The sequence below is a fragment of the Sinocyclocheilus rhinocerous genome, unplaced genomic scaffold, assembly GCF_001515625.1.
Source record: "Sinocyclocheilus rhinocerous isolate Xijiao unplaced genomic scaffold, SAMN03320098_v1.1 scaffold3144, whole genome shotgun sequence".
NCBI classification, from domain to species: domain Eukaryota; kingdom Metazoa; phylum Chordata; class Actinopteri; order Cypriniformes; family Cyprinidae; genus Sinocyclocheilus; species Sinocyclocheilus rhinocerous.
In genome coordinates, this window is record NW_015624539.1 from 68,641 (window position 1) to 91,777 (window position 23,137).

Here is a 23,137-nt window from a genome sequence, read left to right on the forward strand (position 1 = left end):
CCAAGAGGAGACTGGTTTTCCTTTGCTAAAGTAAGGAAACTTTGCTTCCTTTGCTCCTGCATTTCTCAGAGGCGCGCGCACGACGCCTACATCATCCATCTGCATGTCTTCCACGTACCACAGTCAGCGGAAGTGAGAGAAAAGTGTTTCTTACGTTTGAAATATGGATATTTATCTTACAAAAACGCATGGATTTGCTACAGGGGGCCTTTATTCACCCCCCGAAGCCGTGTGAGGGACTTTTTTTTTTATTATGGATGTGCACACTTTATTTCACGTCTTACCCGCTTACCCCCATTGTAAGGCTTGGAGGGGCCAGGACAATTTTTAATAGGCTAATTTTCATTTTTGGGTGAACTAACCCTTTAACACTTATTTAATCTACATATAAAATATAAGAAAGGAGATGTTTCCATTTTATTTGGTTTTATTTGTTATTTTGTCTGTTAAGACTAAAATAGGTTGTTGTTGTTTGTCCTAATAAATTGGGTAAATTAAAAATAGAGTGGTTAAATTAAAAAAAAAAAAAATCTACTGCTCTCCGTTTAAGAAAGGTTATAAAACATTTTCAATAATCATCGATACAGAAAGATATGAAACATTATACCGTGGTACATTTTTTAGATATATCACCCAAAAGAAATCTAGTACATTGGCGAGCCACCCAAACGATTGATCGGCCAAATACAGCAAAATCTAACATGTCCCAAACAGCTGGAAGGGGGATTCATCAGAGAAAATAACTTTGCACCAGTCTTCTGCTGTCCAATTCTTGTACTCCCTACAGAACTTCGGTCTGTCCTTGAACATTTTTTTTCTTTCTTTCTTTCTTTTTTCTTTTCTTTCTTTCTTTTTATTTGAGAAAAGTGACTTCTTTGCTGTCCTTTTAGACAGTAACATTTGTGTTTATGTGAAAAAGTTAATTTTTTGCCCAATGAAGCATTTTGTAATTATTATTATTTTTTTATTTTTTTTGTGCAATGCATCTGATCAATCTGCAGAATAATCCATAAACAATGTGAATTAACAACTGAAGCAGCAAACTTTGCGAAACAAAACAATTCACTGTCACTGCCAATACTTCTGGCCATGGATATAGTCTATCATTGTTTAGATGAAAATAAATTCTAAATTAAATCTGTTCATCATATAAAGCAATCAGATTTCGTCACAAGTCTTGGATTAAACCACGCTGTTTGAGGCCTTTATGACCTTTTTTAATCTTCTAAGATTGGGTTGCCATGGGGACTATTTTCAACAGAACAGACTATTTTTAAATGCATTGCACTAACAGTGTTTGTTCAGTCTGTGCCACCTAAAATTTTCAACAGGCTATTTTTGGTCCATTTTATTTTGCTTTACAAATTCATTGGTTCAAATTTGGCAGACTATTCAACACTGCACATTCAGGAAAAACTGATTAAGAACTTAGAATACATAACAGAGCATCAGTTTACTCTTGGGTCATGTTGCGCCACATCCAGAATCACTGATTTTAATGGGTTCTGTTGTCTTTTGTCTCACAAATCTTCTCTGCTATCTACTGCTAAGATAACGGCACCATAATCCAAATGTAGACCGCTTCTAGCAACAACATTTTGCCCTGTGACGCCTGTTTTTACAGTATATTGTTTGTCTACACACACACTTGCTAAATTTACAAAATAAACATTCATTGATCAGTACTTTTTACTTTTAATACTCAAGTACATTAAACATAAATTTTGTTTGTACTTTCACTCAAGTAAAATTGAAAATGAGTGCTTAACACTTTTACTGGTGTAATATTTTATTAGGTAGTTGTACTTTTACTCAAGTATTTGATTTGTGTGCTTTGTCCAACACTGGAACACTGATTTCAATGTAAATGCCGTTTTTTTGTGCATTAATCAGCTTTTCCGCATATACTGGCCCTGATGAACATCTTACTGCTTGCACAATTTCTGCAAATCAGTTTTTGTGAATTAATCAATGACTTGCTCTGCCTGTTGGTTTGGTCTTCGTCAACACCCACTTTACACCGCCTGCTGGTGAGATGGACTAACAGCAGATGTAGAATATCTATTAGTATTCTACTGCTATTCCTGCAATTCCAATGTTGAATATTCAGCTGAATTTGAACCACTGAATTTGTGGAAGTGAATCGGTAAAGCAAAATAAAATGGACTGAAAATTGCCTGATGAATATTAAAGGTAGTATTTTATAAAAGACTGAATATTTGGGAAATTAAGTCTGAAAGGTGAATATTAATTATTGATCCACCCTTAATGCATGTTTCACACTGAAACTGCACTGAATGTGTGAAGATAACAGAAGCTAAGCAGCTAACTGAGATGAAAAAGTAAACTTGAATTATGCTTTGCTTACATACACTTTTAAACAGTCCATCAGATCACAGTAACAGATACCAACCCAAAACAGGAAATTGAAGGTGAAGAGCAGGTATTTTAGGAAAATGGTCCCACATGTTTCGTTCTTCTCTTTATTTTCCCCCATCTGATGAAGAAAATGCACAGACATGAACTAAAAGCAACTGAACAATTTTGTTGGGCTAAATAGGCCTATGCTGTTGTTTTGCGGATGTGCATAGTATTTGCTTTTGTCTTTTCAAATCTTATGTTAAAGGGGTCATATGATGCGATTTTAATTTTTCCTTTCTCTTTGGAATGTTACAAGCTCTTGGTGCATAAAGAAGACCAGTAAAGTTGCAACGACTAAAGTCTCAAATCCACAGAGATATTCTTTATAAAAGTTAAGATCCGCCGGCCGCGCCGTTGTCAAGCCCACCCGCCTCTGCTCACTCACGCATACTCTAGGCCGCGGCTCACTCTAGGCCGCGTTGTGTGATGCTGTTTCGTTGTGAAAGCGAAACTACTTTGTTTGGCCTTCCAAAAGAGGACACGACTAGAAATCAGTGGTGAGGGGCGTAACATTTCCGTCTCACGCTTGAGGTATTTGGCCAATCATAACGCACTGGATAGCTGGCCAATCACAGCACACCTCGCTTTTCAGACCGATGAGCTTTTTAAAAATCGACCAGAAAGACGGGGCATAGAGGAGAAACAATAATGTACAGTATGTGGAAAATAATGTGTTTTTTTAACCTTAAACCGCATAAACACATTTCATTACACCAAATACACAAAATAATTTTCTTTTTAGCAACATCATATGACCCCTTTAAAATATATACTTTGACACACAAGTGATGAATGTGTCTGGATCTCTGTTTATCTGCCACTCATTCAAAAACACAGATGTTCACAACAATGATTGATACACACACACACACACACACACACACACACACACACACAAACAAACACCACACACACACCAATTATAAACAGTTGAGATATCCCTTACAAGACAATACTGTGGTGGTACATTGCAGTACAATGGTATTTACATGGTGCTCCAGCTAATACCATTCTACATGTCTGTAGAACTGTACTATAATACTTTATTGATTAGATTAATTTCGAAATAAATACTCGTTTTCACAGTCGTAACATTTATAATAACTAATAATAATGCTCACTAAATGAAGTAATATGTGACACACAACTGACTGATCACTCACCTGTCTGAACATGTTCAGAATGACACATCTTGATCGCTACCCCAACGCAGCACAAAGCCATGCTGAATATGGAAACTCCCATAAAACTATCTTTAAATGGCAGAAATAGAGCAATTGCAAGTATGTTATTCCGAATTAAGCCTTATAAACGGTTTCAGAGCACATTTATAATATACTTATTTGAACAACTTTCATTTGACATTTTCGCATGAATGTAGATTAGCTTTGTTTATTTATTCAGATTATTTAATCTCCGTTTTATTTTCTTATTGATTTCTACTGCGGTAACACAATACCAGCCGCTAGGCCAGCCCAGAAATCAAGTTAACTCTACACTGCAGCTCTATACTCATTAGAATCTGTTCAGTCCCCTAATTTTTCGACCTCGAAGGCTAACGTAATTCCATAAAGACCTAATTTACTACGAACACTTTTCAAAGAGTTTAGATCTTACCTTTATTAGCTGATGTCACACAAAGACAGCCAAACAGAGGAATACTGCAAACAAAAAAATAAGAATCGGTCCTCATTCAAACAAAAAAAAAACTGAAGCTTAATTTATCGGCTAGTTTACCTTTTTTTCGTCAGAACAGAACGAACAGCAGAAACACAACGTGCCCAAAGAGAAAAGTTCGAAGGAGCTCCACCCTAGTGAGCAGGGTTGCCAGGTGCCAGAAAATTTCCCAACCCAAAATCCTATTATACTCCTGCAATACCTGAGGCTACAATTTTAGTGCCGCATCTGTAGGAATCTTTTGTGTGTGTGTGTTTATTAGATGGTGGGGTCCTCAACATGTTAGCACACTCACATAGTGGGACAAATCCCCGGTCCCCACAATGTTTTGCTGTTAATAGGCTCAGGAGGCGTTGCTGATATGCTTAGTGCAGTTTTTTCTGATTCCCCTCCATGAGCAAAAACCGGATTTCTGTCCCCAGTAGCCCCTCACTGCAGAACAAAGATCCAGGGGGCGGGGTTGGATCCTGGGCGCCCCCCAGCACTGCACATTTTGTGTGTCTCCCTAATCAAACACACCTGATTCAACTCATTCGCTCATTAAAATAAACTCCAGGACCTGAAATGGGTGTCAGATAAGGGAGACATACAAAATGTGCAGTGTTGGGGGGTGCTCAAGACCAGGGTTGAGAAACACTGAGATTCTAGGAGGTGGAGGTGGTAGGTTTAGGGGTGGAGATGGGTGGGTTTAGGTAGAGCTGTAGAGAGAGAGAGTTGTGACAACTCCGTTCGCTCCAATGGACCAGTTTTTTTACAGCAATGGCGGATCGTGGAGCCGCTCAATAGTTCCCGGAAGTTAGCGCTCATACTATCAGCGCCGTAGAGATGCAGCAGAAGAGACCGCTGTGATGAACTTTTAAAAGGTATGACATTTATAGAACAAAATAGTATATTATCAGCACAGCTAATCAAATTACCCTGTGCATTAAAACAGATGATTATTAGATTATTCCTCACTTAATTAGTAGATTTACGGGATGTTATTCATTCTCTTCATGCAGTTTCATCCATCGTTGTGTAATTTAAAAGTGATTTTGCTGGTGGGAACAGAAGAGCATAAAAATAAATAATTGAAATGGTAGTTGGATTTGCGCTTCTATTGGAAACCTTTTGTAGCTGTAATCATCCAGGTGTTCTGGGATTTTTGGTTTCACTGGGCAAATGGAACCTTAAACCTTGTGATAATCTTAATTTGTAAATTTATATTTGTTTGTAAAAATGTTTAACTATTTTACATTGGAAACATGAAAAAAAAAGTTTTTGCAGCAGTGTATGATTGTATCATAGTTTACAACCAGACAGCAGACAATTCACAACCAGACAACATGGAGAATGTTGAATGGGGTAGACTAAGTTAAGACATGGATCATCACACCAGTATACAAAAAATATATACATATATGTCCACAGATACGTTTATATATGTTTATTTAATTTGTTGCAGGCAGTGATGTATTCAAATGATAACAACTAATAACAGACACAGTTTTAAAGCATCGCAGGCTAGAAATGAAGAGCACAAAGAACTGAAATCAATGTATAGGCTACAACTAGCTGAAGTTTGCTGTGCTTTATCCTAACATTACACAAAGAATGCCTGCAAAATGTAGTTTGTGCAACACTGTAAATATATTTATCTTTTTAAAAAATATTTATTCCATTAAACCTGCTGAGATACAAGGAGCATGAACTGAAATTCTCAGTTCCACTTGATTCCACGAGCATGTCCGGGAAACTCATGAATATTCATGTATGCTCCGCCCACTGAAACCGAAAATCTCAGAAACCAAAAATCTCGTAACACCGGTGACGCGGCCTGCTCACAGGAAACCGGGAAAAGAGGCGGAGGAGCACGTTATCAACGCCGCCAACGAGACTAAACACAAAACCGAATATATTACCGTAGATTTACTATGCTATTTTAGTAAATTCTCAGTTACCACAGATATGCCACTATTTTACATTCATTTAACTATTTTTAAAAACATGATATTTTCAAATGATAATCAATTTGCCATGTTTTATAGTTGCATTATAGTAATACCATGGTTGTTTTTCATAAGAGTGCGTTCCAAGGTCATCGAAATCTTAAATAAATAATAATCAGGGATAATTTCAAGTTCTGATTCTTAGAATTGTTTGAGTTAAGATTAATAACCATAAACTGTAACTAAATATAAATTAAACCTAATAACGTTACACTTATACTTAAAGCAAAAGTAATCATACATTTGCAGGGCTCGAAATTAACTTTTTTACTTTGTAGCACTGGTGCTCCCACACTGTAAAAAATGATATGATGAAAAAGCCATGACAACTTATGTTTTTAAGTTACTTTAACTCATAAAAATAATTTAAGCAATTTCAACTTTTTTTTATAAGTTATACTAGATTCAACTTGATTTTTTTAAGTCAGTTTAATGTTACTGAAATTCAAAGAGCCCAATTTAGTTCAGTGAACTTAACTTGGACATTTCCAATCTGGCAACACTGTCATCAGCTGTCATGATATTAGTACACAGCGATAATAAACAGGAATAACAATGGACCAAACAATGATCAAGTGTGAGATTACATATAAAGAAAAACTCAACAAGGAAGCAAAGTTGTGGTACTTAGAAAAAATCACGACAATCAACAAACTCGATCCGTACGAACACAAAGAGTGGCCCAATGATCTTAACGAGCTACCGCACGTAACCTTCCCTGATGTATTTTCTTACCTTGTTTGTAGTGTCAGTGCGTGCACATTTGAGCAATTCAAAAATTATAAATCTCTCGAGGCCCACCTGCAATTTACAAATGGATGGGTGCAGGACCTTCAGATTTTCCGCGTCAACGAGCAGAAAACGGTTGTTCGCACAAAGGTATTTAATAAAACGCACATTTCTGTCACTCATCACTCTTAACATCAGCAGCACATTTTAGTCATGAGAGTTTGCTTTTCTGTCTGTCTGTCTATCTATCTATCTGGCTGCCCACGGTGTGTGTGTGTCTGTCTGTTTGTCTAGTGTGAGGCCTGTTCATAAAACATGATTAGAGATATTTGTCTTATTAATTATTCATTTTGTACTTACCTTAGTATTTTTTATATATCATAGGTTTTGCACTCTCAACGCCTTAATGAACCTCCGCTCAAGCCGTGGGTGATCCTCAGCTCCAGTGACCAAGTGGAGTGTGCACACTGCACATGCATGGCTTGCATAGCAGAGTCTTGCACACTTGTTGGGGCTCTCCTTTTTAAAATCGAAGCAGCAGTCCGGATACGGGGGACCAAGACTGTCACTGATGTTCCAGCCTACTGGATGATGCCCGCTAATGTTGATAAGGTCCAAGCAGAGGTGAGCCACAAGATCGACTTCACCTCTGGTGCAGCTAAGAGAGTGGCACTTGACAAGTGCATCATTGGGGAGAGAGGAATGTCAGGGATACGTACTCGTTTAGGCTCCAAGAGTCATTGTGCACATGAGCCCACACTTTCAGACTTGTCACCCCTGCTTCAGATTTTGCACACTCACAGCAAGGCCGTTTGTCTTTCTGGGATGGAGGAGTATTACCATCATTATATCGACCCAGTTAAGCCACATGTAGTGCCAAAGTCCCTACAGCATCTTCGTGACCCAGGAAAAGATGGATGCGATCTACCTGTCCTGTTCCAGCATTGCAACACCCTCACACACCTGGTAGCAGTAACAGAGACACAGGCAGCTGCAATTGAAGCTCAGACGAGACTGCAACATCGATCATGACACACACACAGACACAGTGTAGCCTCTATTAGGGATTTACATTAAAGGGGTCATATGATGCGATTTCATTTTTTCCTTTCTCTTTGGAGTGTAATATTCTGAATATTTTACAGTTGGTTTGATACATTTATCTCAAACTGTGTCAGAGTTTAATTAATTTAAGTGGGTACATTATATAAAACATATGAAAAATATGGTTTCAGTACTGTATATAAAAACAATACAGGCATAATCTGAAAGACCAAACCTTGTGCATTATAGGGAATAATATTTATAGATTTTTACAGTTGTTTTGATACCTTTATCTCAAACGGTGTCAGAGTTTAATTAATTTAAGTGGGTACAGTATATAAAACATATTTATAAAAAAATTTGGTTTCAGTACTGTATATAAAAACAATGAAGGCGTAATCTGAAAAAAAAAAAACAAGCCTTGTGCATCATAGGGAATAATATTCTGAATATTTTACAGTTAGCCACATATTTTACAGTTAGCCACATGATGGCGCTAAGAATTCACTGTTATTCACGACGCTGCATATTCAAGCTCTGAATACTACACACAAATTAGTTTATGAAGAATGACTAGGATAAACTACAACTAATTTAGTTTATTAAGATTTTCTTTTATAAAGTATTTCCTCTCTCGCCGAGTTCACTGAGTTTCTGAGCTGAGGCAGTCACTCACACTAGCTCAATCCTCGAGCACATGACGTCACGTGAACTTGGGAGCTCTTTGCCCTCCCTGCCAAACCTTATTGCACTACTAGTGTCGATCTGACCACACGACTGCAAGACCGCTAAACGCACCCTGCAACGAGAATCAAGCAAGGCACAATTTCTGGAGTTTACAGCACTTTCATTTCTATTTTTTCAAGGGAAAAAACGGCCACGCTGAAGTCAAGAAAACACGAGGAGAGAGCAGGATTATAGTTAACCTTCACACAGAGGTATGCTGCATTTTTTAAATAAATCTTTTAAAGTTTAGTTGCGAGCAATGTTTGTTGTTATACTAGAGAGTTAAGGTAACGTTAATAGCGCGCGTGATGAATATTGTGTACACGATGACGGGAGTTTGTTTTTACTATTTCCCCCCGTACAAATACTTAGAAACTTATAAATCCACCAACAATATCCTCAGCAATGTTCATTATTCAATGAAGTTAAAACCTAACCTGTAAAACTGCGTATCCTCGCGAATATTTAAAGGGATATTTCAACGAAAAGTGAAAATACTGTAAAAAACAAACAACAACAACAACATATTTTCCAAACATGACTTTCTTCTATGGAACACAAAAATAACATGTTATGCTAAATGTTAGTGACATCTTACCATCACTTGCGTCTTTTCTCAATACGAAGTGAATGGTGACTGGGACTGTAAAATGTCATGTTCTTAATTTTAAGTAAGAAAGTCATACAGGTTTGGAAATACAGGAGAGTGAGTATATGCTTATTATTATTATTTTTTTTTAGAGTGAACTATCCTTTTAAGTCTTTTAAAAAAGTTGATGTTATTAAGTGATCAGTATAAAGTTTCAGGGCACAGTTCAATTTCCACTCATGTAACTTTTCCCTCTCTCTTTTGGTTCAGACAAGGGTCAGAATGATTGCTGAGTGATATGAATGTACTCATTATGGATCTTGGCAACGAGGTGGATCTCTCCAATAACAATATCACTCCTCTCTGGAAAAGACGGAATGAAAATGACATGAAGCCCAAGCCCAGACCTCTCAGTTACCAGTTAGATGGAGTTCTCATGACAGACTTTCCTGTGGATGATAGGTGCACTTTCACTCTCACACAGCCGGCTGAGAAGGTTACCACCACTGCATCAAACACTACAGTGCTGAAACACACCCTCAACAAACCCACAAGGAAGGCTAGGGTTGTTCGGAGCATCAGTATTGGGTATTTATCAAACGGACGGTTTTCGCTGTCAAAGTTCACTAAATCGGATGATGAAAAGAATGAGGAGGCTACTTCTTCCCCTAAAACACCAACGTTGCCCACCAAGAACGGGAATGGCCTCAGTGTTTGGCATGACATAACAGAGCCTCTCAAACGTCTCTCCAGTCAGTTCACTCTTACCTCTCAAAGGGATCAGATTGTTTTCGGGAATGCGTCTCCACCGCCAGACACTGCTTCACCAAAACATAATGTGTCACCTCAGAACTTCACACGTTCACCTCCACTCCAGTCGCAGGATGCCCATGGGTCTACCGTCGGCCTCAGCAGCTCCCCTTCTCACAGTTCCACCTCCAGCATCCCCTCCATCTCCTCCAACCTTAGCCTTCCCTCAGACCCCCCCACACCCCGCACGCCATCCCCTGCCGAGAGGCCAGGGGGCATCCTGTTGCAAAGGCAGAGTTCAGAGTCACCTCAGGGCTCAGAGGGCAAGCGGCCCTCTTCCCCAATCATACTGAGCACCCATAGTCCCGCAGCGCAGAAGATCGGCACCCAGCAGATCATCCCCAGGGGTCTGGTCTCTGACACACGCTTCAGCAAGCCCTCTCAGAAGTTTTTGGACACTGGTAAAAGTACCTTCCGTCCACGAAGCATGTTTGAGACTGGGTATTTTTTCTCCACCAGTAAGGAGGATGAGCTGAATGGAGATGAGAACGCAGGACTGCTGACAAGAGGCCAGCGCTCCAAATCATATCGCCGAGCAATGGTCAGTGGTGTTGACTTAGATGTGCCATCTTTAGACCCAAAGGACAAACGACTGTCCCAGCCTGTGCTAAAAGGAGTCGCTGAGGAGGGGCCGTATTGCGTGAGTCCATCCAAGAGCAAAGTGAGTTGAACTCTAAATGTTGAGTAAAAAGTTATTTTACTTCTTCCTGCCAATGGCTAATGGCTATGGTGTTATAGTGGTTAAACACAAGATAAAGGGCAATAGGGGTGTGCGATATTGAAAAAAAAAGAGAAGATATTTCAATATTTACTGAGATTTCATCAATAACGAGAATTATACAATATTTTGCCAGTGAGTGTGTTTGTGCTGGTTCCTTGTCTGGTTTCAGCCTGGGAAGCATACCTATGTTCCCGGAGTCTGTTAGCACGGATTAAGTAACCTTTTTTCAAAGATCAGGACTCATTTTACCTAACCCAATATAAAAAAAAGTGCAAGTTAATACAAGTTCAACTGAACAACACAGGTAGTGAGCCCTTGGTAACACTTTATAATAACTTTCATTATTAAATCATTAACAAACATTATATAATGCTTAGCAGATCATTAGTTAATATAGCTAGAAATATGAGATAATGTGCTTGTTAATGTTTACTAATGTACTTATTAAACATTATCTAATGAATAACAGGTCATTATTTCATGTAAATAATCATGATTACAAATGTCATTCAACTTTCAATTCATGTGATCATGCACTTCTTGAAAATCTTCAAATGATTTTAACAGATGTTATACAATGATTTAAAGCTTTTGTTAATGCACAACACTTTTGCTGCTACTGAGGTGTGATACGGGTACGGTTAGGGACAGGTTTGGTGTATGGGTAGGTTTAACGGTTGGTTAAGGGGTCAAAAGTGTACAGGGTCAAATTGATTACTATAAGGGAACGTGGTTCAATCTGTTTATATTACATTGTTTTGATAAATGAACAAGTATTTTCTTGAAAAATACATTAGTTTTCTCCTGTTGATGTATGATTAAAGGAATATGTTTTTTAATATGTTTAATGATATACAGTAGTATACTAATATAAGTGTTGAGGCAATTAAAACATGTTTTGCACCCAAATGACATTGTGCGTGATGTCTTTAGTGAGCATTTAGCTAAACTGAACTAAATCACTCTTTAAACAAACGTTGTTACAGCAGCTAAAAGTCCAGTGCTCATAAAGATGCTAAAAGATTAATAAACATTTGCAAATGATGAATAGTTTCAACTTTAGATTGGGTACTGCAAAAACATGAACAAATAATAGCCTAAAATGATTCGTTAAGATGCGTAAATAGTACAAATCTACACAACAAATGAAAACCAAATGTGACCTTTACAGACTGTGATTATTTTTCCCACAGCATTTGTAAATGTAAAAAAGAGCATTAGGTCATATATGAAAAGTACATTAACAAGTAAGCTTGCAATTGTATAATTTCTGTTAAAATCAATTGTAGATTTTTTTAAAAGTGCATGATCGTATGAATCAAAAGTTTAATGACATTTGTAAGCATTAACTAGGCTAATGATCTGTTAAGCATTATATAATGTTTGTTAATGATTTATTAATGAAGCTTTTAATCATTGTAAACCATCTGTCAAAATAATTTGAAGATTTTCAAAAAGTAGCCTACATGATCACATGAATTGAAAGTTAAATGACATTTGTAAGCATTTCAAATTACATTAAATAATGATCTATTAATCATTAGGTAATGTTAAATTAGTAGTACATTAGTAAGCATTAACAAGCATGTTATCTCACATTTCTAGCTATGTGAATTTGTTATATATTTATGTTGATTTATTAATGAAAGTTATTATAAAAATGTATAAAATTGCAAAATTATAAAATTGCCTGTAACTCAAGAAGTATTAAAAAGATCGGTAACACTTTACAATAAGGTCCCATTAGTTAATGCTAGTTAATGTATTAACTAACATGAACAAACCATGAATAGTACAATTATTACAGTATATATAAATTTTTGTTAATGTTAGTTAATGAAAATAAAGTCGTTCATTGTTAGCTGTTAATTCACAGTGCATTAACTAATGTTAACAAGTACAACTTTTGATTTTAATAATGCATTAATAAATGTTGAAATTAGCATTAACTTAAGATTAATAAATGCTGTAGAACTTAGTATTGTGCATTCTTAGTTCATGTTAACTAAAGTAGTTAACTAATGTTAACTAATTAACCTTATTGTAAAGTGTTATAAAATAAGGATATAAAATATCTTTATATCCTTTTAGATTCTTGTTCTTAACAAACTTTCCTTTTGGTATCTTCATTTAAAAAGCCCTCGATGGTTCAGTTCCAGAGATATGGAGATCTTAATGCGGCTCCATGAGTAAATTGGTAAATTGTTCACATTTTCAGTGGTCAAAAACCAAATGTGGGTCACTTTGCATTACTTTTTTCTTTTAAAGAGGAATCTCCGATCTATGTGATTTTCTATCAACACAATTGCATAGATAGAACATACCTGTCTGAGTGACATAAATATGATTTTTTCCAAAAGTTTGCATGCCTGTAACTCTAAAAGTATTCAACAGATTTTAACAATAGACATACCAATCTCTATGTAAAAATAAAATAATGATGCTGCCAGCTTCGGTAATTTTTATACCCCTGTAAATTGGCTCTAAATCTCAAGTGAAAATGTATCTCTTTTTTTCTATCAGCTCAATTGCGTAGAACATACAAGTCCGAGTGCCATAAATATTCTTTTTCTAAAGTTGTCATGCCTGTAACTCTAAAAGTATTCAAGATATCTTAATCCTTCATTCTCATTCTTAATAAACTTTTCTTTTGCAATCTTCATTTCTAAGGCAATATATGGTTCAGTCCCATATAGGGGTCGACCGATATGTGTTTTTCAAGGCCGATGCCGATACCGATTATTACAGATATCCTGCGCCTGAAACTCAAGACCTGCTCTGTGTTCTCTGCTAATAACCCGAATGTGCATGATGCGAGCGGCGTTATGTTGTCAGTGAAAAGCTGCAGCCGTGGCGGGGAGGATTTTTGGTGTGCTGGTGTTCTGACAAATAATGCTACCTATCAGATTATGCTACCAACAAATCGTCAGAACACCGGCAGAACAACAAAAATGGGCTACATGTTTCTTTACATACACAGAGACACGCAGAACATGCTGGATTCATATTTAAATCGTATTTTTGCGGCTTAATATTTACAGATACTAGTCCATATTGCGACTCTATTTAAGTGTACTGACCAAGGCCTACTTTTGATTAATTTATCCAAACTTTGACAAATTCCGTGACATTCTGCGTCATACAGTAAATTCCATTTATATGACTGGATTCCGCGATTCCGTCCGCGTTTTCCGCATCGCGGGAATCATAGATAATATTGAGGTGTTTTGCATCTTCAGTGTAACGTTAGTGGATTGGGATCTATTGCAATTTAAGCAACGTCTGCTGCTGCCTTACCTTTGAGAGACAACTGACGCGTGATCACTGAAGCAGCTCCAGTTAGCAAGCGCTTTCGGCGTGAGAGTGAATTCCGCGCTGATTGGTCGGACTCATGACTCCCAACAAATCAGATGAGCGGTGGGCGGAGACTGCTTTAGGCCACAGAGTGGTGAGTTCTGACAGGCTGCATCAGAGCCAAATAGCGCGTTTCAAAATTAAGTTATTTTATCGGCGAATCGGTTTTGAAAATGACCGATACCGATAATCATAAAAATGCTTAATATCGGCGCCGATAATCGGTCGACCCCTAGTCCCATAGATATGGACCCCATAGATGGGACCCCAATGTGACTCAATGTTCAAATGTTTGAATTTGACCAATTTTCTATGGTCAATAACCAAATGTAGGTAACTATTTAAACAGCTGATAGTTATTGTGTTTAAAGAGGAATGTCTGAAGAACAAATACTGAAACTAGAAGTGTATCTTGTTTCCCTCTATCAAAACAACTGAATACAACACACCTCTCTGAGTGCCAAAAACAAAACAAAAAATTAAGTTTACTAGTCTTTAATTCAAGAAGTTTTAAAGATATCTTAATGTCATTTTAGATTCTTGTTCTTTTGTTTTTTCTTGTTCTTTCGGATTCTTCATTTTTAAGGCCCTTTATGTTTTAGTTTCATATAAAGGTGCATCTCAATAAATTAGAATGTAGTGAAAAAGTTCATTTATTTGTCAATGCGGTAACGTGTAGTTACAATACTGTGTATTTGAACTCTTGGTAGCTTCAGAAGCTGTTAAAATGAAAAGAATTCTATCTTCCAAATATCTCTAAAACTGATTCAAATATAAATATACCTTTGAGAGCAAGTTAATGTGCTTCAACTTAACCATTTTCAGTGGATTTTTTTGGTACTCAGAGTTCAGAGTTTTTTTATGCAATTATTTTGATAGAAGGAAAGAAAATACATTTCTGGTTTAAGCATTATTTATTCTTCAGACATTCCTCTTTACATGTAGTAAGTTTCAGTTGTGTGCAAAGTGAACCGCATTTGGTTTTCGATCACTGAAAATGGGTAAAATAAAATTCAACAATTTGAACATGTAGCTGCTTTGAAATCCCCATATCTATGGGAATGAACTATATGGGGCCTTGAAAATTAAGCTTTCAAAAGGAAAGTTTATTAAGAATGAGAATCTAGAAGGATATTAAAATATCTTGAATACTTTTAGGATTACAGGCATGCAAACTTTGGAAAAAGAATATTATGGCACTCAGACAGATATGTTTTAAGCAATTGTGTTGATAGAACATCTTGAGATACATTTCTAGTTTCAGCATAATTTGTTCTTCAGATATTCCTCTTTAAAAGAAAAAAGTATCAGCTATATGCAAAATGAACCACAATTGTTTTTTGACTGCTGAAAATGTGTACAATTATTCAGTTTACTCATGGAGCCGCATGAAGATCCCCATATCTCTGGATTTGAACCATCGAAGGCCTTTAAAACGAAGATACCAAAAGGAAAGTTTGTTAAGAACCAGAATCTAAAAGGATATTAAGATATCTTTAATACTGTTTGAGTTACAGGCATGCAAGCTCCAGGCAAAAAAAACAAGAAGTGCTTTTTGCCATTTTTGAACTGTTGCCGTTCGCATATATTGTAACAAAGATCGCTAAAATCAACAGATTTTACTAATGGACCCTTTTCACATTTCCGGGTTTCTCAGCAGCAAAAGTTGTCATAGTTGGGTAAACTTGAAGAGCAGTGAATGGGAGAGCACCACAAATATATTTTTTGCATTCCCAGTTGCTCAAATAGCAAAAGAAAAACTCCACGATAGTGTTTTCATGACTTTCAATAAAAGGAAAAAAATTGAGAGAGACTGATAACGGCAGACCTACCAATCTCTATGGGAAAATAAAATAATGATGCTGCCAGCTTTCTAAAGTCATTTTTACACCCGTGTAATTTGACTCCAAATCTCTGGTGAAAATTGACATTTTGACCCCCCTCTACAAAATAGTGGATTACTCATTAGGGCTGCAACAAACTATTATTTTGATAATCGATTTATTCTAATGATTATTAGACCGATTAATCGACTAATCATTGATTATTTCGCTGATTAATCAGTAGACATTTATTGATTATTCAGCTTTTGCAGTTAGTTAAAATATTGAGTTATACGTATTCTAACAAATAAATTAAGGTAATCACTTCAGCTTTTGAAAGTCATATTATGTAATTACAGTTATACAATTAATTTATACAAATAAATATATTTGGCACACAAAATGAGATTGCAGAGAAACCCGTATTCACCATTTAATTTGCTATATGAAAAAGTAGCTGAATGACACATCATTCTGCCTAAAATCTGCCTAAAAGTCATATGGATAAGAAACAAAATAAAGGTTGTTGATTTAAGGCTATCTATTGCATAATGTACTATATAAATAAACGTGACGTGACTGGACTTTACTTATGTCCTTTGCCGGTGTCCCTGCCCGGTGGAGTCGCACGGTCTGACAAGGTACGCGATACAGTACGAGACCAAACGCCTTCTCACCGCTGTCAGTTTTTGACGTGTTTATTTTGTTATTGAGAAGAAAGCGCGCAGTATATATTTACATATTCATCCAAACGCCGCTCAGCAGTTTCAGGTTCGGCTGCATTTGCTCTGTCTGAAGCGCTGTGTCTTCTTCTCTTGAAGTGCATCAGGAGAGCTGAATTACAGTCTTGCGCTACATCACCACACTGGTCAAACCGCGTTATTGCAGGCTCAGATCAAACGACTACTCGACAACAAAAATATTTGTTGACAATTTTTTATTGTCGATGTCGTCGATAATGTCGACTAATCGTTTCAGCCCTATTACTCAGTAAATAAAATATACATCTATGACATTTAATATCTTGGCTTTCATCACTATTTATGTTTGTCTTTCTACAGAAAAAAATATGAACAAAATCAAAAAGTTGACAGAAGAATTTTCCAAAATTTGGTTGATTTGACACGGAATGACCAATTAACAAAATAAAAAATTTGAGCCAGGAAAGTTTCCAAAATGTGGTTGATTTGACACTGAATGACCCTAATATAAATATATACAGATAATATGCAATATAAATAAGCTTTAGCATCAATAGATAAAGCTTTACACATGACTACATGTGAGCTTAGATTTTTGAGTCTCTGTATATCTATATATAATAGTATCCACCATATAAACTAACTTCACAACTTTCGCTGATTTAGCAATATGTTTTCTTTAAGTTGTCCTCTTTCATAGACAGCTAATTTTATCTTGCTGTGTAAATGTGTTTAAATTCTTCATAATTTCTAACCTTTTAATCTTTGTTAGTGAATCGCACTGACTCTCTCGCGAGAAGTGAATCACAGTTTCAAGGCATGTTATTGGCTGTTCATTACTGATGTCACACTTTCATGTGCATGCACTCAATAAACTCAGGATTAAAGTTAACAGAAAAAGTTGATGATCAGCGTCATGGTACCAACAAAGCCAGGTTGGATTGGTGCATAAAGTTTATAATTTGCATGTGTTTTTTTAAAGTCTTGCCAATTTTAACATTCAAGCGATTTTAAACCATCCAACCAAAGTCGCCTTGCACCTGAATGCACATATACACACAAATTTCTCAAAATACTCATCTCAATACCCAGGTATTCTCGTAAACACAGTCGCCAATGTCTTAAGTGAAGTGAGCATAAACAGAAAGAAATGTGTATAATTATTAGGGGTGTAACGATTCACTCGTTTTCTCGATGCATCGATTACAAACCCTGACGATGCATATGCATCGATCTTGAAACATGGATTTTGAATCGTGAAATGTCGATTTCGGACTTTAATCGATTTAAAACGCTAAGAATCGAATGAATCGTGATTTCTATAGCGATTAAATGCTTTCAAAATATATATACATTTTTTGAGCAGCTGATGTGTGATCTCTCCTTAATACTCATGGCCAGTAATGCTAAAGTGAAGTAGTTTTACTTTTCTGTAGTTTTTCAATGGCTCTCGGTCATACCGACGACATTACCTGAGCAGTCAAAGGCTGCGCATTTATTGCATGGACGGAGCAAAAATGTAAGTGTCTAAAGAATAGAATATGCACAGTTCCATTGAATGATAAATGTGTTTTAACAATGTCGTTCAACCGAATGTACGAAGGAAACTGATAAAATAACCACAGCATTAACAACAACCTTGAAATAAGAGCGCAAGGATTATCTGATAATCAGATGCATGAAAGTAGCATTCGTTGAAATCAACAGACATCGGGCGCGTTTTCTTTCAGAATTATCATTCGCCGATGGTGAGAAAAAGTTAAATACTATAGTATTTTATTTTATGAAAATGAGATAAAGAAGTTTTCACACTGAAAGAGAAGTGATCGCGCGCTCATAGACGTGCCAGGCTATATCTGCAGCTAAACTGTAGCAGAATGAACTGATGAAACGTTAAGACAATAAACACAATAAATAAATAAAATTTATGAATGATGCAGTGCTAATTGACATATCATTAATTACATTACAGAAACTATAAAGTATATTTTCTACCTTATTCTGTGCAGAAAATTGAAATAATTGTTTGTAGTATATAAAACGATCATAAAATTGCCATTAGGAAAAAAATATAGATTACAAATGATTGATTATTGTCCAGCAGTGTATTTGATTTCTTATAGCAAATTCAAAGTAAGAGATAAGAAAATAATTCCTTGTAAAAAAAAATCTTAATAAAACATACATACATAAATCTATTGTATTTGACATTTCTGTCACTTCTGAAATGATGGCTATGCCCCTGGTGTGACAAAATGTTAGCCTATACATAATACTTTTAAAGCTCTTTTTTAAAATCTTGGCTTACATAAATTTCTACATATGCCATGTCATGTCATAGCATCATTAAACTAGCCTCTAACAATGGACAAAAGTTTTTTTTTTCTGTAACCTTTAACCATAAAGGCTGCTGTGTAATTTGCCCCCTGACTAAGCATTTAAAGAATTTAGGGGAAGCATTTAAATAATCCTGTGAATGCACTTAAAGAATTCAGAATCGAATCGAATCGAATTTAATTGTGAATCGTTCTGTATTTGCAAAAATCGTTCTTGAATCGAATCGAAAACCTATGACTCGTGAATCTAATCGATTCGCTGTCTACCCAAATATTCACAACCCTAATAATTATATTGTATTCGTGCATTTGTTCTTAAAGTGACAGCAGCCTAAAAATCTGTATTTTGTGTCTTTTGTTAATCAAACAGCAAAACACATCTTTAACAAAGATTAATCTATATTTAATTTATACAGTGAACACTATGCAGTGTTATTTTATACTTAATTATTACATTTCTGTACCTGAAAACTACTGTTAGATTTTATTTTATTTGTAACTTTGTTCTATTATGCATCTATGTTTGTAATTTGTGTAATTGTTCTTATTTTATTACTGACTGTTTACCTGTCTTTAATTTTTTTTTTCTTTTGAAAAATTATCCAGTCTGTGACTGAAAAAACTAAACAAAAAACATAATATGATTCGAACCGTGAGTTTTGTGATCCATTGCAACCCTAGAACATAGGAATGACCTCCTGTCGTGGACCACTGATTACTTTAGCATTTAGAATTGTTTATATTCTGTGTGGTGGTTCACAGCAGTGACAGAAGTTTTTTCATTAATGCACAATATTTGCCACCTTAAACTGATTTACATTGGTATGTTTTATGTTTAAGGCCATTTTCTCCTAACCTTATTGCATGTACAGTATGTGTCATCTTTTATATAATTTTTTTTAAATGTAATAAATAGTCAATTAGAATAATAATACACTATAGGCTGTTACCAATCAAATTAAATCATTAACAATGAAATCCTGCAAGAGTGGCACAAAAGCTGCATCTAATTAAGCATTTAGATGAATTTACACTGCAATTACAACTTCATAAATACTACTGTGAGATTGTTTTAAAAGTCATATTTTCTTTCTTTTTTTTAATGAAATGATAGCTAAATAAAGAAAAGTCACAAAGTCATTTGTTCAGAACCCATGGCAGAAGCTTGGTTTTGTGCTCAGTGACCCATTTTTGTTTTGATTTTGATGTTTGTTTTTGGATCATTGTCCTGTTGGAGGATCCAACCATGGCCCATTATATGATTTCTAGCAGAAAGAGTTGTTTTTTTAAAATTTTTATTATCATCTGTTGCTGTTTGATAGAATCCATAAAGCCGTGTATCTGAACAAGATGTCCAAGATCTCTGGCAGAAAAATAGGCCCACAACATTAAAGATACAGCAGTATATTTAATTTTACACATGGGGTACTTTTTTATCCCTATGTGCACCAAATCCAACTTCAGTGTTTGCTGCGAAAAAGCTTATTTTTTAAGAAATAAAGAATGCAAAAGAAGTGCTGCACGGGGGGTATTGGGTTTCTAGTCTCGGTGCTCTTTGGGTGCAAGGGATGATTCAACTCGTAAGAATAATAGTAGTCCAAGGCACTCGAATCTTATTCAAAAAAATTTAAAAAGCCTTTATTTCATCATGGCTATAAGTTTTAAGAACAGGTGACAAGTGCACACCTACGCGTTGCGGCTATTTTGCCTTCGTCAGGGTATGTACATAGTATAAATTTCTTTATAAAAAAAATATAATAATAAAAGAAGAAAAGCAAAAAAAAAAACAAGATCACCAATATAATACTTCCAAATCTGAATTGACCCTATCACCTCCTCTTATTGACCTGGGGACATGTTCTATTCCGATTATCTTCAATGTACTCGGGCTACCATGATTTTTCTCTTTTTCTTTTTACACCCTGACGAAGGCAAAATAGCCGCAACGCGTAGGTGTGCACTTGTCACCTGTTCTTAAAACTTATAGCCATGATGAAATAAAGGCTTTTTAAATTTTTTTGAATAAGATTCGAGTGCCTTGGACTACTATTATTCTTACAAGCTTATTTTTTAGTTTCATCTGACCATAGAACCTGTTATTAGCTGACGGGAGGGGCACCCGGGGTGGTCTTCTGTTGCTGTAGTCCATCTGCTTCATGGTTCGACGTGTTGTACGTTCTTCTGCATACCTCAATTGTACCGAGTTGTTATTTGAGTTACTGTTGCCTTTTTTGGCAGCTCAAACCAGTCTGGCCATTCTCCTCTGACCTCTGGCATCCACAAGGCATTTTCACCCCCACAGAACTACCACTCTCTCCATATATTCTCTTCTTATGACCATTCTCTGTTTTGCGTGAAAATCTGAGTAGATCAATACTTAAACCAGCCCTTCTGGCAACAACAACCATGCCATGTTCAAAATCACTTAAATCACCTTTCTTCACCATTCTGATGCTCGGTTTGAACTTCAGCAGTTTGTCTTTAACATGTCTACATGCCTAAATGCATTGTTGCTGCCATGTGATAGACTGATTAGAGATTTGCGTTAATGAGCAGTTGAACAGGTGTACCTAAAAGAGTGTATATACTGTATATTTAATTAATTAATTAATTAATTAATTAAAGTATATGTTTTAAGGACCACTGGTTCCCAAGAAATCCCATTTGTCAAACTCAACTAATCAATCACCTGTGCTTCCTGCAGAATGTGGAGAGGAAGAAAGGCCTCCCGACTCGGCGGACGTTTGACATTGAGGGTAAGCAGTGGTCATCCTCCAGAACTTTGTTTGTGTTATTTATACAGAGCACACTCAAAAGAGACTTAGGTGAACATCAAAAAAAATTGTGCTATGGACTACACTTCAGAGATTGAACTTTATGGCTTAGTGTATTTATGTTTATACAGTGAAGCAGGTTAACATGAGCTGCCATTTTTTTCTCAGCAGCTTATCAAATTAAATTTGGTAATAATGTCACTTTAGATGCAGTTTTTCTGCCACCTCTTTAGTGCGAAGTTAACTTTTGTTGATGCTGATTTCATTTGATTGGAAACAGTCTGATTGTCTCTTATTATTCTAACTGAATTTGTTTTAACAAAATATTTAGAAAAAAAAATTAAGAATTTGACATGACAGATGACACATTTAAAGGGGTCATATGATGTTGCTAAAAAGAACATTATTTTGTGTATTTGGTGTAATGAAATGTGTTTATGCGGTTTAAGGTTAAAAAACATTATTTTCCACATACTGTACATTATTGTTTCTCCTCTATGCCCCGCCTTTCTGAAACGCGTCGATTTTTACAAAGCTCATGGGTCTGAAAAGCGAGGTGTGCTGTGATTGGCCTGCTATCCAGTGCGTTGTGATTGGCTGAATACCTCAAGCGTGAGACGGAAATGTTACGCCCCTTACCATACTGTGAAGGCGTGTCCCGGCCGGAGTGACGATTAAAACCCATTATAAACGAGGCATTTGCTGCATCCAGTGGGGACATAATTTTAGGAAAAAATGCTCTTCCAAACGTAAAAAAACATGCCCCTGGTATGTTTGTAAAAATTTTAACTTTCTGTCACTGATAAGAATATGCTCCCAAATTTTTTACTGTTCTCCTAAAATGTTTTTGCTCATTCCTTATCAGTATCTGCTAATCAGGCAGTTTTAGTGTTGGCGATGTTATGTTAATTGAGTCAAATGGAGTGAAGAAAAATTTCTGTTATTAATTTTAAAATTTTAAGTTTATACATTTTTAGAGTTTGGTGCACACCAGGGTTCGGATGGCAGCGTTCACACTTACTCAAACGAACCGCACTAACAGAGCAATCGCACCATTGAGTCAAATGGAGTGAAGAAACATTTCTGTGATTAATTTCTAAACTTTTAAGTTTATAAATTTTTAGAGATTAAACACAATCAAACATTTAGAATGTGTTCACACTTGTAGTTCGGTTCGTTTGGTTCAGTTGGTCCGGACCAAAAAGGAAAATGATACATTTGGTCCTGGTCCGCTTAGCATTCACATTGGTATTTTTGACAGCGAACCTAAAGACACCGAACCTACAGGCATAGTGATACGTTCACAACCTGATTGGTCGGCTTGAATGACGTATATATCGTGACGGAACTCACCGAACACCCCAAACAAAAGGTGCTTTAGACTTAAAGTGGCGCTGCGGCTATGATATCAAAGCACCCATTAACCGATCGGTCTGCTCAGCGC

General features: G+C 36.2%; 2 protein-coding genes across 5 annotated transcripts in view; one reads left to right on the forward strand and one right to left on the reverse strand.

Annotated features, from left to right (window-relative positions):
- cd151l (CD151 antigen, like) overlaps window positions 1-4,545 on the reverse strand; it is a 43,981-nt gene extending 39,436 nt beyond the window's left edge. Inside the window, exons 1-3 of one of the 4 annotated variants that reach the window (XM_016553458.1) lie at window positions 4,159-4,545; window positions 4,039-4,082; window positions 2,414-2,497 (exon numbers count right to left, since the gene is read on the reverse strand). In XM_016553458.1, the coding sequence (XP_016408944.1) occupies window positions 2,414-2,497 (84 nt within the window). In that variant the 5' untranslated portion in view covers window positions 4,039-4,082; window positions 4,159-4,545. The other 3 variants (XM_016553466.1, XM_016553471.1, XM_016553479.1) reach the window with 3 other exon arrangements.
- A 4,011-nt stretch (window positions 4,546-8,556) lies between these two features.
- LOC107740944 (rho guanine nucleotide exchange factor 26) overlaps window positions 8,557-23,137 on the forward strand; it is a 98,361-nt gene continuing 83,780 nt past the window's right edge. Inside the window, exons 1-3 of the mRNA XM_016553514.1 lie at window positions 8,557-8,797; window positions 9,445-10,645; window positions 21,624-21,675. Coding sequence (XP_016409000.1) covers window positions 9,473-10,645; window positions 21,624-21,675 — 1,225 coding nt within the window. The 5' untranslated portion in view covers window positions 8,557-8,797; window positions 9,445-9,472. The remainder of the gene's footprint in view (window positions 8,798-9,444; window positions 10,646-21,623; window positions 21,676-23,137) is intronic.